The 15,724-nt window shown below is 40.9% G+C and overlaps 1 protein-coding gene across 1 annotated transcript in view; it reads left to right on the plus strand.

Moving 5' to 3' along the window:
* The window catches only part of LOC145415744 (dual specificity protein phosphatase CDC14C-like), a 316,480-nt gene that overhangs the window by 128,375 nt on the left and 172,381 nt on the right, over positions 1 to 15,724 (plus strand). The window contains exon 3 of the mRNA XM_080284978.1: positions 388 to 480. Coding sequence (XP_080141104.1) covers positions 388 to 480 — 93 coding nt within the window. The remainder of the gene's footprint in view (positions 1 to 387; positions 481 to 15,724) is intronic.

A 15,724-nucleotide genomic window follows, 5' to 3' on the forward strand; every position in this document is an offset into this window, starting at 1 on the left:
AAAAGTGCAAGCTTAGTATTTCCCAGGCAAGAGGCTAAGGATGCTTGTTGTTGAAGGCGCAGTTGGTGACTTGTAATTTACGTCATATAAAAGCCTGTTGAGTCTTATTCATATGGGGTGGCTGGTTCCATTATATCTGTACCATTCAACGAAGTAGTAAGGCAACCAGTCTCATGGTTATTTTCAGGCATAAAGGTCTGTATGGTACGTCGTCTCTCTCTCTCTCTCTCTCTCTCTCTCTCTCTCTCTCTCTCTCTCTCACTGTGTGTGTGTGTGTGTGTGTTTACAGCAATTATTAGCAACACACAAGATGCAGCTGTGTGTCTGTAGCTTAAGTCACCCAGGAAAAAAATGTTGATGCTAATGTTCTTTCGCTCTTCCTTCCAGTCGCTGTCCTTGGCGAAGAAGAAGATCGTCCACTACACAACGTTGGACCCTCAGAAGCGCGCCAATGCTGCCTTCCTGATCGCCTCCTACTCGGTAAGTCTCCGCACCACACACCAAATCCCTTCACTGCCAGGACGGTGCTAGGGAGGGATGCCTTCAAGTGGTGGCAGCAATAGCTAAGCGGTGTAGCTGCCTGGTTATATAAGCAGGAATGAATTAAGAGGTAGCCTATATTAGTGGTGAGGTGGTTAACATACCGACACCCTGTGTTGTATTAGAGTTGAGCACTGTTATGCATAACACTGGCACTGTGCATAAGTTATAGCCTGTATTTAGCTTATGCAACACACGGAGTTACCCTTTATATATATATATATATATATATATATATATATATATATATATATATATATATATATATATATATATATATATATATATTCCTTCATTTGTTTTAACGTACACCTTATTTGGTTGTGCAGCATGGTTGGTTATTAATATCGTCTGACACACGAATGTCAGTAATTTAGTCGATTTAAAATGCTAAATCATTGTCATTCGCATCGCTCAAGTCTTAGTTCAAGATCACTGTGATTACATGGTTGTCTTGAATGGGTACGAGTATTTGTATTTGTTGATGTTCTCTTGATGTGAACCGGGTATATATAAAGGAATCCCGTCACCTGAAGAAAAAAAATATCAAGAACTTCAAGGTGATAGTTTTTTTTTTCTTTCCCTTGGAGTGTACGTTAATGACAGGAGCCGTGGTCCTTTATTAGAACTGAATCGAACTGAATGTGGATATAATGTAGATTTTAAACGTTCAGAAAAGGGTTTAGATTTTTTCCAGTTGACTACACGAGTCATTAATTTCAATTATTACCAAGTCCCAATCTTACCTCAGGCAACGACAGGCGACGTCGAAATATCATGCCAGGTCACTGTACCCCTTTCACCTTGACCTAGCACAGATGTTCGTCTTTTGAAGCCAATTACGTGAAACTAAATGATAGACGAAGTCAGTTCTAAGGCTGTATATCATTTCCGTAGCACCTCTTTGTGACTAGCATCGTATTCCAGTTTTGATTTATTGCTATCACGCAGCATTAAAGATAAAGAGATGGAAGTTTTAGGCCGAGTTGAGTAAAGATAGTGTAGTTCATTTATAGACACTTATATGCTAGGAAAAAGACCTCGGCCAAAAATCTGATAACCGCCCAGGAATCTACCTTTGGAGCTTTAGGTTGAGGGTCGAGGTAAACTCTTAAAATTGATTTTAAAATGTGAAATAAATACGTCTCCAGTATATACCCAGTAACACTTTTAATTTTGAAAAAAAAAAAAGTTTTTTTAATATAAATTAAACTTATCTGCAGTTGCGATTGACAATAGTTAATAAAGTTTTAATTTGTTTGGTGTGAGAATGGTGACGGAAATAGCAAAGTGGTAGTGTGTGAGAGATTGAATTAAAGATATACACATTTGCTGTTGGAAGGAAATACTGCAGTTGAAATTTGTTTTGCTTCTTGCTCTGAAAATGTTGGTGGTGGGAGTGAGGTTGGGAAGTGGTGGTATATGAGAGAAAGAACTTGCTATCCACAGTTACTGTTGAAATGATGTAAATAATGTTTTGTATCGTGATGTTTGAATGCTGAAGGTGGTAGGAGTGAGGTAGCAAAGTGGTATGTGAGAGAAAGAACTTGTTATCCACAGTTTCTATTGAAAAGATGTGAATGAAGTTTTTTATCGTGCTGTGAGAATGCTGGAGGTGGTAGGAGTGAGGTAGCAAAGTAGTGGTGTATGAGACCCCAGCCAACCCGAACAGTGTCACCCTCGCAGTCCCGGTGTAATATTTCAGCGTTCATGTCGGACACTGGCCAACACCAAGGAACCTATTCATAAACGATCTGATTCCTACCATAAACAGGCTCCCATTGCAGTGAAACAGGTATGGTCAGGGATAGTTGTGTTTAATCTTTTCCTCTGGATTATTCAGTCTGGTTTGATTGTGAAGTATTTGGTTGGTGTATTTGTGGAGAAAAGAGTTTAAACAAGCAGCCTTGCACGTGAATATGACCCTAAACCTTGTCCACCACCATCACCACCCTTGCATGCCACACACCCCTTACTTCATGTACCACCAGCGTTATTTACACACACACACACACACACACACACACACACACACACACACACACACACACACACACACACACTAGCCACCTTTATCATCAAGTTTTGCCATCAGGCGTTCTTGGAGGGAAGTACAGTTTTTAAGCTGGAAATATTTACGAATGGTATGAATGAAGATATCTGTAAATTTTAGGATGTGAAAGTGGAGAAATATATCGACAAATAATAAAATATGAATATGAAGCAAATTAAATCTCTCAGTGACAAGAAAGAATACTGTAAAATCTGTAGGTTGTAAGTTACGGAAGTGAAGCAGTGAGTATTAAGTTTTAAAGAAGTTGAGCATTTACAATACTCTTTAGATCAGAAAGCGAAAACAAAATGTGAATGCACGAGATAAAAACGGATACAAGAGACAAATGTAGTGCTTGTTGTGGCGTGAGGGAGAAATCTGCGCACGATATTGCGAAATGGAAACGAAATTGGCGAAATATCGAAATCAAAGAAAACAAAATTACGCAATGAACATGGTTTTGTGGTGTAAAAAAGTGGAACGAATAACAGGCTTTGGATGAGAGAGAGAGAGGGGGGGGGAGTGAGAATAGTGGAGGTTGAGGTATAGGTGAGGATAGTGGGGGAAACAGAGGTGAAAATAGTGGAGGTTGAGGTACGGTAGAGATGAGGATAGTGGAGGTACAGGTAGAGGTGAGATAGTGAAGTTAGAGGTAGAGGTGAGATGACGTGAAGGTAGAAGTAGAGGCGAGGTAAAGTGAAGATGGAGGTAGAGTTAAAGTAGAGGTAGAGGTGAGGTAAAGTGAAGATAGAGGTAGATGTGAGGTAAAGTTAAGATAGAGGTAGATGTGAGGTAAAGTGAAGGTAGAGGCAGAGATGAGTTAAAGTGAAGATAGAGGTAGAGGTGAGGCAAAGTGAAGTTAAGTTAGAGGTGAGATGAAATGAAGGTAGAGGTAGGGATGGGGTAAAGTAGAGGTAGAGGTGATATGAAGTGAAGGTAGAGGTAGAGGTGATATGACGTAGAGTTAGAAGTGAGGTGAATTGAAGGTAGAGGTAGAGGTGAGGTAAAGTGAAGGCAGAGGTAAATGTGAAGTAAAACGAAGATAGAGGTAGAGATGTAAGATGAAGATCTAGGTAGAGGTGAGATGAAGGTAGAGGTTGAGGTGAAGTAAAGTGAAGATGGAGGTAGAGGTGAGATGAAGGTAGAGGTGAGGTATAGTGAAGGTAGAGGTGAGGTAAGTGAAGGTAGAGGTGAGGTGAGGATAGTGTCGGCAGGCCGGGTGAAACTTTGGTCACACCCGCCCCAGGCCACCCATGTGCTACTTTCACACCACCACCACCACCACCCTGCCTCACTCCTTGCCTGCCTGACTGCCTCACCGCCTGACCTAATGGCTGTCTGCCTCTCTGCCGCACCCACTCTCCTCTACCTGCATCACCGCCTACTCGACCTCTGCCTAACCAATTTGTTACTACCCACACATAGTAGGCTGGCAGCACATTTCACTTCCTCTCAGAACCGGTATCCCCAGCACAGCCTTCACCTCTGCCATCCTCACCTGTACCATCACCTCAACCACTATCTCAACTACCTGCGCCACCACCTCAACCACTACCTAAACTACCACATCCTTCATTACCTTTATCACCACCACCTCACCACGTCCACCACCACCACATTACACAACACTATCTTCACCACCACTGCCTCCACCATACCATACACCACCACCAAACCTCACACGGCTACCACCACGACACAACATTACGTAAGTACCACAATCACCATACATCACCATTACTTGCATACTACCACAACACTACCACCTCCACCACCACACCGCATACCACATGCATACTACCGCAACACTACTACCACCACCACACCGCACACCACTACTACAACCACACCAATACACCAAACTCAACCGCCACTACCCCCACCACCACCATTCCCTGGGTACAGTTACTTTCTCATTATCCTCCCAGATTGCCACCTTATTTAATTAAGTAAGAGGAGCCAGGGGAAGGAATCTGCAGCCTCCGAAAATAGCCGGTTACCGGAATGCAGTGACTGAAACAACACACTTCACGTATTTACTACGATCGGATCTCAGTTTGGTTGCGGTGCTTGTGCATTGGATTGATGATTTATTTATTTATTTATTGGTTTTTGTTCCTGATACCTCATCCCAGCCTGAAGGTGGAAATAATGATGATGATGGCGACTCTTCTAATGTTCTCATATTGACTCATATGAGGTCAGTTTTCTATATGTGGCTGTTTATGTACATCAGTTTGTTTACAGTATACACCACATATTTTTTGCATATCCATATTTTATATAATTGAAAAAGCTAATTTGTATATATCATGTGATATGATTGGATAGGTATATTGCCATACCATATATAAATCCACGGAGCATTAAACAGCCACCTACTTGGTACTGTTTGCCTGGAGTCCCGACATACCTGATACTGCATATTACAGTATCTTACAGACTTACGGAACATAATCATTATTTCCTCCACCAACGAAAGTTGGAGGTTATGTATTCACTCTTGTTTGTTTGTCCACAAGATATTTCAAAAGATTTTGATGGACTTCAGCTACACAATCATTATTTCCTCCACCAACGAAAGTTGAAGGTTATGTATTCACTCTTGTTTGTTTATCCACGAGATAGCTCAAAAGATTTTGATGGACTTAGTTTTGTTGATATGTGGATCATGGACCATGGATGAGTTAATTAAATTTTGGTGGTGATCCGAATTAGACTCCCGGTTCAGGACTGTTTTTTGTTTGTGCACAAAATGTCAAAAAGTTATCGATAGATATCAATGAAATTTTGTGAATATGTAAGCCATGAACCAAGGAAGCGGTGATTGAATTTTGGTGGTGATCTGAACTTGTTTAGCATAGGCGTTGGTGAAGGTATGCGCTCACTTAGTGCGCTTAATTTGTTTTTAGTGTGTGTTACGGCGTGTGTGTGGAGCGGCTGAAGAGTGTGTCGATGCCATCATGTATCCTGCATATGTAGTGAACGTCACTGGAGAGGGACGCCATCATGTGGTGGCACTGGTATCACTGGGTGACTTAGCTGCATGGTTATTCCATCATCCCACAGCTACTTCCCTGTTCTTCAAGAGAAGGCTGGTGAATTGTAGGAGAAGGCAGCCTAAGTCTGCAGTCCACCGGGTTCACGTTCAACAAAGCCTTGGGCCACAACAACGTGCAGTGAAAAAGTCCTAGTACGCTATGTCATCAAGGGAACATCCGGTTCCATCGTCGCATCCTCGTACCTGTTATTGGAGATATCCCTTACTAAGCCTTAATGTGCCTTGGAATATACTTGGCCTGCCTGTTTGGGGTCTGGAATAAAAACTCAAGTCGGTATTTTTGTACAGTAATAAACATAGTTACTTGTAAGCGCCCTTAGTTTACCTTACCTTTATAATTATTTGTACCGTTCTCTTTCGTATGTTTGTGTACAAAAAGATTGTTTTCTAATTCGTCCCAAAAGTTGTTTTCTAATTCGTCACGTAGGTCCATTGGTTAGTTAAATCTGTAGCTTTAAATTAAATTACATGTATTCTGTACATTGCTATATGAAACGCATGTTTACAAAGGCCCACACAGCACAAAATGAAAACAAGTTGGTGGGGGTGGCCATCTTGCTGACATAATTGTATACTTGCCCCGAGGCTTACTTACTTTCTTGTTAACCAGTTCAGTCAGGTGGCGTCTTTTTCGCGTTTATTCATGCTACCTCCTGGCAACTCTTAGGGGAGACCTTTCATAGTGCATGGATTAATGCAGGCTATTATGTAACCCCTACAGCGCAATAACTCATTCAGTTGAACAAAATCGACCAGTGGTAAAGAGAATAAAATATAAAACCACCATATTAATGGGGTTAAAATTTACAGAAGACATTTAGGGTGTGACATCTCAAATACACTGGATAATGAAAAACTAATACAGGATTTGACCCTCCTTTTTTTTCACTAAGGTCCATTTTTTCTTTTTTTCTTTTCAAAGATAAATCCCTTCAATCTGAGGATATGTTCAATATTTTTTACGTTCACATGGTATCATCCAGCTTGAGCCATTTTAACGATGACTTTTTAAACCACACTACCACAGGGCGATTTTGCTCACCAGTTTAATTTGCCTTCAGAATGGAAGTTATTCAGGATTTTGATCCCTATAGTAGTTAGTAGTCTCTCGAAAGCTTATTAAAGTCATATGCAGACAGGTGGAATAAAATTAAAAGTTCATCATCCTTGGTTTAAATGGATGAAAAGAGTTGCCGGACTGTTGGAGTTAAATACAGCATTAATTTAGAGGTCTCTCCTAACTTGAGTAACATCGTCGAGTACCTGCAAGAAAGAAAGATGTACAGTAAATGACGTCCTGGGGCTGAAGGAATTAACACCCTCAATCCAATGGAATATTTGTTTTACTTTTCATATCTCCAGACGATTTTACTAAGTTTACGACAGAGTTTTCGAGCTGGAAGGGCGGGATGTAGCGTTAGTCAAATCCTTATTACTAGATTTGGATAAAAATCGTAGAATAAAGTTGCACAGATAACATAAATAGATGCCATCGGGCAGAAGGAATTTAATTTCATGGTTATTAACATTCTAATTTCTGCCCTTCAGTACAATTTGGCATGGTGGTGTTCCTTCCATTACTGGTTTTTGTAATACTCTCTGCTACCAGACGAATCATCCAAGGAAAACCCTCTGATACTGAAGGGGTTATTGGAGACCTTATCTAACCCCCCTTCTGTACGAGTAAGTGCTAAAGTGAGTAAAAATCGTTTGGAAGTAGGAAGAACAGACTAACTACTGTACGTCCGGAGGTTAAAGTGGCCAAGAAGTACCTGTGGAGAGAAAGAGGTACAGCAACAATAGGGTCAGGCTCAAGGCAAACAGCTGTAATTAAAGTTTTTATTCCCACACTGTCATTGTACGTGATATTTAGCTTTCATTATGACTAGTAGCGTGAGGATGGTGAAAGTAATGAGATAATTTTGTATGTATGTTTAGTTGTATGGAAATTTTAGCTTTCATTATTCCCAGTAACTTAAGGCTGGTGGAAGTAACGAGATATTTGTGTGTGTGTGTGTGTGTGTGTGTGTGTGTGTGTGTGTATCTTGGTGTATGATATGTGACAATTGAAAAGGGTTGTACAGTTTCGGTCAATAGTCCATTAAAAATTACTTGGATTCCGAACTAATGAAGCGAAAAATCAGACATATGATATAATTGCTAATTACCGGTAGCCAGATCTTGCTAGGTTTTGATACTGCACCAATTTGAGACTGTGAGTGTAGGGTGAAGCCAGAATATAATCCTTATGGGTATTGCCGGTTAGTTTAGATAAATTATTATTATTATTATTACTCTTCCAATCTGACCCGGTTTTGAGATGTTAAGGAGCGACAGTGAATCGAGGCATTATGTACCTCATATGAATATTGATTATTAGTTTAACAAGATCTCCATAGGTTTCCACTCTGTGTCAAGGCAGTGTAAAGTAAAAGTAAAGCGAGATTATACCCCATTTGTCGATTAGTGTAGCGAAATATGAGGTTTTGACACGGTGTAGAGACGTGTAGCAAGGGTGAAACAAAATGACAATACCTGTGACGATTATTCATTACTTTAGCAAGATGTCATTTTGCCATGGGATTCAAACAGTGAATATGTTGTGGATTGAGATTACAAGCCATGTGATAATTGTCGATTTAGTTAGCGAGGTCTCCGTGGGTTTTCATGTAATTTAGAGACTTTGAACAGTCATGAACAAGAGTTTGCTGTAGTTCTTTGCCAGTAGTGTGTCCTGCTTTCCTGATGTGTCATTCCTTCTCAGACGACAGATTTTTTCCTCCTTCTCATACGTGTGTGTGTGTGTGTGTGTGTGTGTGTGTGTGTGTGTGTGTGTGTGTGTGTGTATGCGTTTTCATATTGCTATCACACAAATATAATGCATGCAACACCTTCAAATGCCACACCCAGTTGTGAAGTGTCAGCGAAATTAGCTGATGACATGTATCAGTAGTAGAAGTGAGGGTCGAGATTATGACCCATATAATTATCGTTGATTAGCTCGGCGTGGTCTCATTAGGTCTGGACGCGGTTCCGAGTCTGTAAGAATGAAGCAAGATGACAACTCGTATGGTTGTTATTCTCTGTAGATTTGTTATGCTATATCTCATTAGGTTTTGACATTTCGAAACCGTGAAGGAAATGGTGGGGTCATAACAACTTCATAGTTATCGCCGAGTAGCAGGGAAGAGCTTATGGGGTTTTGGCACGGTTTGTGGAGTATGTAGATGAACAGTGATGCGAGAGCACTACCCATGCGATTATGATCGATTACCTTAGCGAGATATGTTCATTAGGTTTAGACATAATTACAAGACGCACCATAATAAAGGAACCCTAAAGCACGTAAATAACCCACAGCTGTGATACTGTTGATTGGTTCATGTATCTTGTTGGGTACTGTCACGGACCTGAGACCTTATAAAGAAACATTTGAAGGGAGACGACAGCCCTTATGGTCATGTGTATCAGCATACCGTTACTTCATTATGTCTGGCATGGACTAAAGACAGTTTCAGTGGTATGGTGAAGCAGGATTAAAGCCCACATGATTATCTCGATTGTCTTAGATATTGAGAGGATGTAATGATGTTGTAAGGGAATAATGCAGGAAAATTACAACTGAACTTATTTGTGTTGATTAGTTTAATAAGATATCGCAGGCTTTAACACTATAGAGACGTTGTGTTAGAAGACAGAGGCACGCTTACTCAGTAACCCGCATGTTTGTCAGATTACCCATATCTCATAAGGTCTCCACACGGTTCCTGCATTAAGATCACCACGCATATGATTACTGTCGATTGGCCTAACAAGATCCTATTAGATTTTGAAAACTGTTCCGATATTATAAAAAAAAATAATTGACAGCAACCGTACGTGGAGTGTTGCACAATAGGTTAGCGGGCGTGTCGTCTCCCGCCCACTGGAGTGAAGGACAGACAGCCCCTCCACTGCTCTCTCTGGTAACAGTTTCGCCTGTGTGGTTAGAACAATGGAAAGAAATTGTGTCGCATCCAATTTATAACAGGCGTTTGTCACTGGTGTTAATGTGTGTGTGTGTGTTGTGTCGTGAATCTCTCTCTCTCTCTCTCTCTCTCTCTCTCTCTCTCTCTCTCTCACACACACACACACACACACACACACACACACACACACACACACACACACACACACACACACACACACACACCGCCCTCATAATTCCCTCTTTTTTGTTGTATGATGCCGGCATTTTAGTGAGATAATCTATACCATACTACCGCTTCATCCAGTATTGTTGTCACATCATACTGAGTTATATAGGTAAATACAACTGTATGCGGCAAGCAGTAAAACACATGAACAAGAAATTACGGTTATGTAGCAAAACTTATGTTCATGCATGTATAGACAGACAGATATGTAGTGTAATGTGTCTGGTTACAACACATTTATTATACTAATGTGCAAAAGAATACAAGGTGCGTTTACATTGCACGGTATATAGCAACACAAATAATATGGTATGTAATGGTGTACATTTATATGATGCCATAGAATGCACCATATACTAAGGACGCCGTGTCTAGTAATCTGAATCCCCAAGTGAGAGTGACGGCCATATTCTGCGCATGAGTTCGATCTCTGAAGGGTGACCTGGGGCTTTCGACAACAAAAAAAGGGGGGGGGGAGGGGGGATATAGGCTGGTCATCTTCCTTGGACTGCTGTAGCTAAACTTGATACACCTATGCCTTGAAGGGCGTAACATGGGATTAGCTGTTGTTTCGCATACAGTTCTTTCTTTACGGTGAGATCTTCAATATTTCATCCTTGCTTTCTTCATGCGGTTTTATTCAGGTTACATATAGCCTTCATTCAACCTTTCAATACAAAAGGTGTTTTCAAGGTTCAATATACTCGTCTGAATGCAGCAGGGATGTATAGCTGCTATAAAAAGGACGTCATCGTATTGAAGAGGTAAACAATAAAACAATAGAATGGGGTATACAGCAAGCATAATAGCACTAGTCGCGGCCGTGGATGTGCCTGAGAGTGGTGATTACGTGGTGTGTGTGTGCGGCATGTGGTGTGTGTGTGTGTGTGTGTGTGTGTGTGTGTGTGTGTGTGTGTGTGTGTGTGTGTGTGTACAGTATTGCCTGTAACGTTCCTGCGGTAAGTGCACAGTAAAAGAAATTAAGTGTCTGCCTGTGGTTTGGTGGATGTGTCGCTGAACAACCAAACCCTCGGTGACACGTTAGTGGAGATGAGTTCCGTTATGTCCATCCAGTTGTAAGTAATCTCCAGACAAAACTAGGAGGGTACACTCTTCTGACTTGGACTATAATTGCAATCTCCCCATCTCTGATGCTGAGTTGTTAACAGTAGATCAGCACTAAAACTGCAATCTCCTCACTTTTGATGCTGAGCTGATAACAGTAGATTAGCACTAGAGTATGATGCTAGTCACGAAGAAGTGCAATGTAAAGGACGTATAACTGTAATAATATCATTTGTTTGCCGCCTACAGTGGTTAGCTACATGATATAATATACTAAAGGACGAGAATCTTGGTCAGGATAAAGTGGAAGGCCAATATATATATATATATATATATATATGGAGCCTCTGTGGTACAGTGGTAGAGTGTGCGTTTCGCACGCTGGTGGACGAGGGTTCGCCTCCCGCTAGAGTTGTAAAAACTTTGGGAATCGTTCACCGAGCCACTTGCTACTTTGGCGGACATAAGGGGTGCTGTGGTTGAATAAGTGTCGCATAATAGTATGCTTGCACGCAATCGCCATAAGGCGGGCCGATTACACTTGGTTCACAGAATACACACACATCCAAAGCCACTACAATAACACTTACAAGCACTTCTCACCCTACATACAGTCTCTACCAGATAGCCTAAGCCACTGGGTAGAGATACATTGGCTGTATCGTTCCTGCTTCGGTAGGGATAGGCCGGTCCTGCAGTGGACCTCAACGGCTGATATATATATATATATATATTCTGTCTCGATTATGTCTTTTTTTAATTTTCTTATGTCTTACAATATATATATGCAGAAAGGCGCATGATATGAGTTGCATCTTGTTTTAACTATTTCAGGTTTATAAACTCACTCAGCTAATACTCATCTGACGTCAGCTGGAGTAAACATTACTGTAGAGTTGCCTCCACCGTGAGTGCTAATGGCGACAGTATTAACACTCAGACTTTTATACCTCACACGGCTGCATAACGTCGTCTAACTTCATCCTGAATATAATGCTAGATAGTTAACTTGGTCTTCGACGAAATATGCTTATGAGTGTTGCTTTTGATATGGAATCTGGATTTCGAAGGCTTTGACGATAACCTTTTCATTGGAAGTTATGTTTGATGCTGTAATTCTCTTATTTATGGACTTTCTATTTAGTTGTTTTTGCGTCTTACCATACCCCATCTTTTAAATGGAAATTAGGGATGGGATGGGATGGTGTTTCTGTTGGTGGTGGTGCAAAATAAATCAATACTATAACCCTTCCGTACGATTGCCTTATATATTTGCTGCTTCCAAACTGTATTCTTCATCCTGGGTAGTACGTTTCGTTGTAGGTATTTAAGCGGGCGGCTTTGCACACACCTGGCAGGTGAATTAGTTAAATAGTCTCATTATAACCCTTCAGATGGATGACGCCTTGTAATTATCCACGGCCAGAGAATGTTATTCATCTCAGGGAGCACCTCTCGCAGTGAAAAGAGGAGTCGTAAAAAAAGAAAAAAAAATCTTACTAAACAAGTCAGTATGACTTCATATTCTTGCCACGGCCAGACTAATTTGTTAAGCGTGGGAGAGCACTTGTGCTAAAGGACTTGACATCCAGAGTAAATTATCTTATAGTCAGTCGCTATACGAGCAGTAGTGGCCCGTGGCAGGGCTACTCAGTTTAGAGCTTCTACGTCTACGGTAGCATTACATTGTCAGCAAACGTCCAGCCGGCTCATGAAGGATTCGAACCGATGCGTCCAACTCCTGACCTTAACCCAAACTAACACTTTACTGAAGAGAGAGTTGTCGTGTTAGTGTCAGAAACTGCCAAGGTAAATTTAATCATGTAAGCCCATGAATCTGTGACGTCGTTGTAAGATATTTTTACTTGATACCAGAGGAATTTATTCAACTTAAGGAAGGCCCTGTGTATTGAAGGTTTTTATTAAAACTAACCTCTCCGGTAAGAGTATCCTGAGCTGAGATGACAAGACTCATTTCGTTTCGTTTCTTCTATAAAGGCTCCAACATGCGTGCATGCGTTGACCTTGGTCACCTAATGGCGGCTGTCCACGCTGCCCGATCACAAGCAGCCTCCCTATTCAGTCCCTTAACCCTGAGGTCACACTCTATGACCGTCCCAGGTCTTTTTCTACCTGCCTTTCGCAACCCTACCCTCAACGCTCACGCCTCTCAGCTTAAAAAAAAGGAAGGGGGGGGGGATGCTCAGTGGGTCATATATGATTTTATCAAATCTTGCAACTGTCATACTTTTATATTCGGCCGAAAGATACATCGAACTGGAGGCGTTGCATAGCCCATATTAAACCCTGTACTATGAGAATTCTTCCTCAAGCTAAGTAAAATTATCTGGCTGTAGAAAGAGTAAAAGACAAAATGCGTCGTGGTAGTGTACCTACCCCATCAATCCGGTTACTTAGATAATTACAATTTTTTTACTGCAACCTCCAGACAGTTTTAGTCATGGTGGGAGGGGCCCATGATAGTGAAAAGGTTAATAATGGCTTTATCTGGCCGCTACCTTTTGGAAAGTCATTGATCTGAATAAAATCGCTTATAGAAAAGTGCTTCATCGTGTTGAAAGGGTTCCGCCGTTACGGTAAACATACGCTTTAATTTAAGCTGTAGAAGCACCTTACCAAATCAGTTATTCCTGATACATGTTACATTTTTCTTATTTCAGGGGTGGTAAACGTTCTTGTTAAATCTGTTTCCCCTTTGTTGTAAACTATGTTCTGCTGTGACAACTCCATGATTCCCTAGCGTAATGGCGGAAGGGACTGTCCCAGCGTAAGAGTTTAACTAAATCTAACCTAACCTAGTTTACCTGTACCAAATAATTTAACCAGATTTAACCAAACTTAACCTCGTGTTGAGGACTGGGAAACGAAATCCACCTCCGATTACGTTTGAGTAAGATTCTTCCATTACGCCGGAAACAAACAACCGTAGGTAGGCCTACGACTTAAGGAAAGTGATAATAGCTGGGGGAATATTTTCAGCAGAAAAAGGTCATTTACCTCCCTGAAAATAATCAGAAAAATACAGAAAACACACTTGAGGAATATGAACTGAATTGGTAAGGTCTTTCTGCATATCGGTACTCGGTACATTTACCGGGGTTATTTTTCATGGGTTAGTGGCCGAGCTGTACGGTATGTAGTTTCATTTTGATATTTATTTATTTATTTACTTTTCTGTGGGGGGGGGGCTACGAGAGGCGCATCCTGCATAATGAATTCTTTGGTGGTAACTAGAATAAATTTCAAAATGCCGCCTTTACCAAGGGGATAATCTCCACTACAAAAGCTTTCCTCAGAGCAAAATAAAACCGCCCTAGTATTGAGAGTGTTAATCTGAAAAAAAAAATAATAAAATAAATAAATAAAGTTTGGTATAAGTAACTTGTTTTGGCTAAAGGGAATAAGTGTTATGTAGGGGACAGTCACTATTTAGTAAGCATTGCATGGATGTGAAAGCAGTGTTCAGGGTGATGCTGGTATTAGGTGTATATGTGATGAATACGTGTGTGTGTGTGTGTGTGTGTGTGTGTGTGTGTGTGTGTGTGTGTGTGTGTGTGTGAAATATCAGATGCTTGCGATGAACGTATGTGCGGAGTGAAAGCCGTGCCTTGTTGGGTGGTAGTGTGTGTGTGTGTGTGTGTGTGTGTGTGTGTGTGTGTGTGTGTGTTGTGTACAGGTGTGAGGTGGTGTAGGCGGCTGCTATACTTACATCTCTGTACCTGTCCGCTTTGCTCCCTTTAAATGTGTGTACGTGGCCTTTATGTGTCGCAGTTGTGACTGTTTTTATGTATCAAATGGTACGTGTGGAAAGGAGCTTAATTTTTGTTTGGTGATGTGTGTGTTTATGTATTTTTTTAATGTGTTATACTGTGTGTGTGTGAAGAAATGGGTATGTATCTTATGTTCTGCGTTATCTAGCTGAATTGTATATATCAGTATGTATTTTGTTAGTGTGCATTGTGTATGAGGTTATGAGTTGGTATATGACGTGTTATGTATTGTTTGTGTTTATGGGTATGTGTTGTGTTTAATGTATAATGTATGCGTGAAGAATATTAGTTTGTTCGTGTATGTTTTTATCGCTTCTATATTGCAGATGTGTTGTCTATATGGGTGTGTTTGTGTGTGGTGTTGGGTGTTTTAGGTGTTATTTGTTTGCATCTGTCGTATGTGTTGTGTACAATAATATCATGTGCTAGTGTGCTTTATGTTCATATGTGTATTTCGGTACCGTTTGTGTTTATGCCTGTCTGTCGTTCTTTATATATATAGGTTGTGCTGTTATGTGGTTATTAAATAAGTCCCTCATAGTAACGGAATATGCTGGCATGTTGTTGCTTCATAATTACCAGCAACACTTGTTATTGTGTAGGGTTTGTGTGTGTGTGTGTGTGTGTGTGTGTGTGTGTGTGTGTGTGTGTGTGTGTGTGTGTGCAGATAAGGATGAAGAAAGTTGTGTAGAGGTCATGTGTGAATCAGGTCTTGTAGGCGGGTACACGATCACTTGATGTGGGTTGTGTGTGTGTGAGAGAGAGAGAGAGAGAGAGAGAGAGAGAGAGCTTGTCATGCATGGCAGTGCTTGGTGCGTTGTTTTTTCTGTGTGTGGGAAGGTAGGATTGTTTACTGTTTTTGCAGCGTATGTATTCGATATGTATTACTTTCATTGTACGTGTGCACTTAAGTTCCTTTACTGTTGATCATATTATATGCCAGTGTTATTTTGGCATTGTGTGTGTGTGTGTGTGTGTGTGTGTGTGTGTGTGTGTGTGTGTGTGTGTGTGTGTGTGT

Source organism: Coenobita brevimanus, chromosome 103 (genome assembly GCF_032717465.1).
Source record: "Coenobita brevimanus isolate Jiangsu-jjx chromosome 103, ASM3271746v2, whole genome shotgun sequence".
In the NCBI taxonomy this organism is placed as follows: Eukaryota; Metazoa; Arthropoda; class Malacostraca; order Decapoda; family Coenobitidae; genus Coenobita; species Coenobita brevimanus.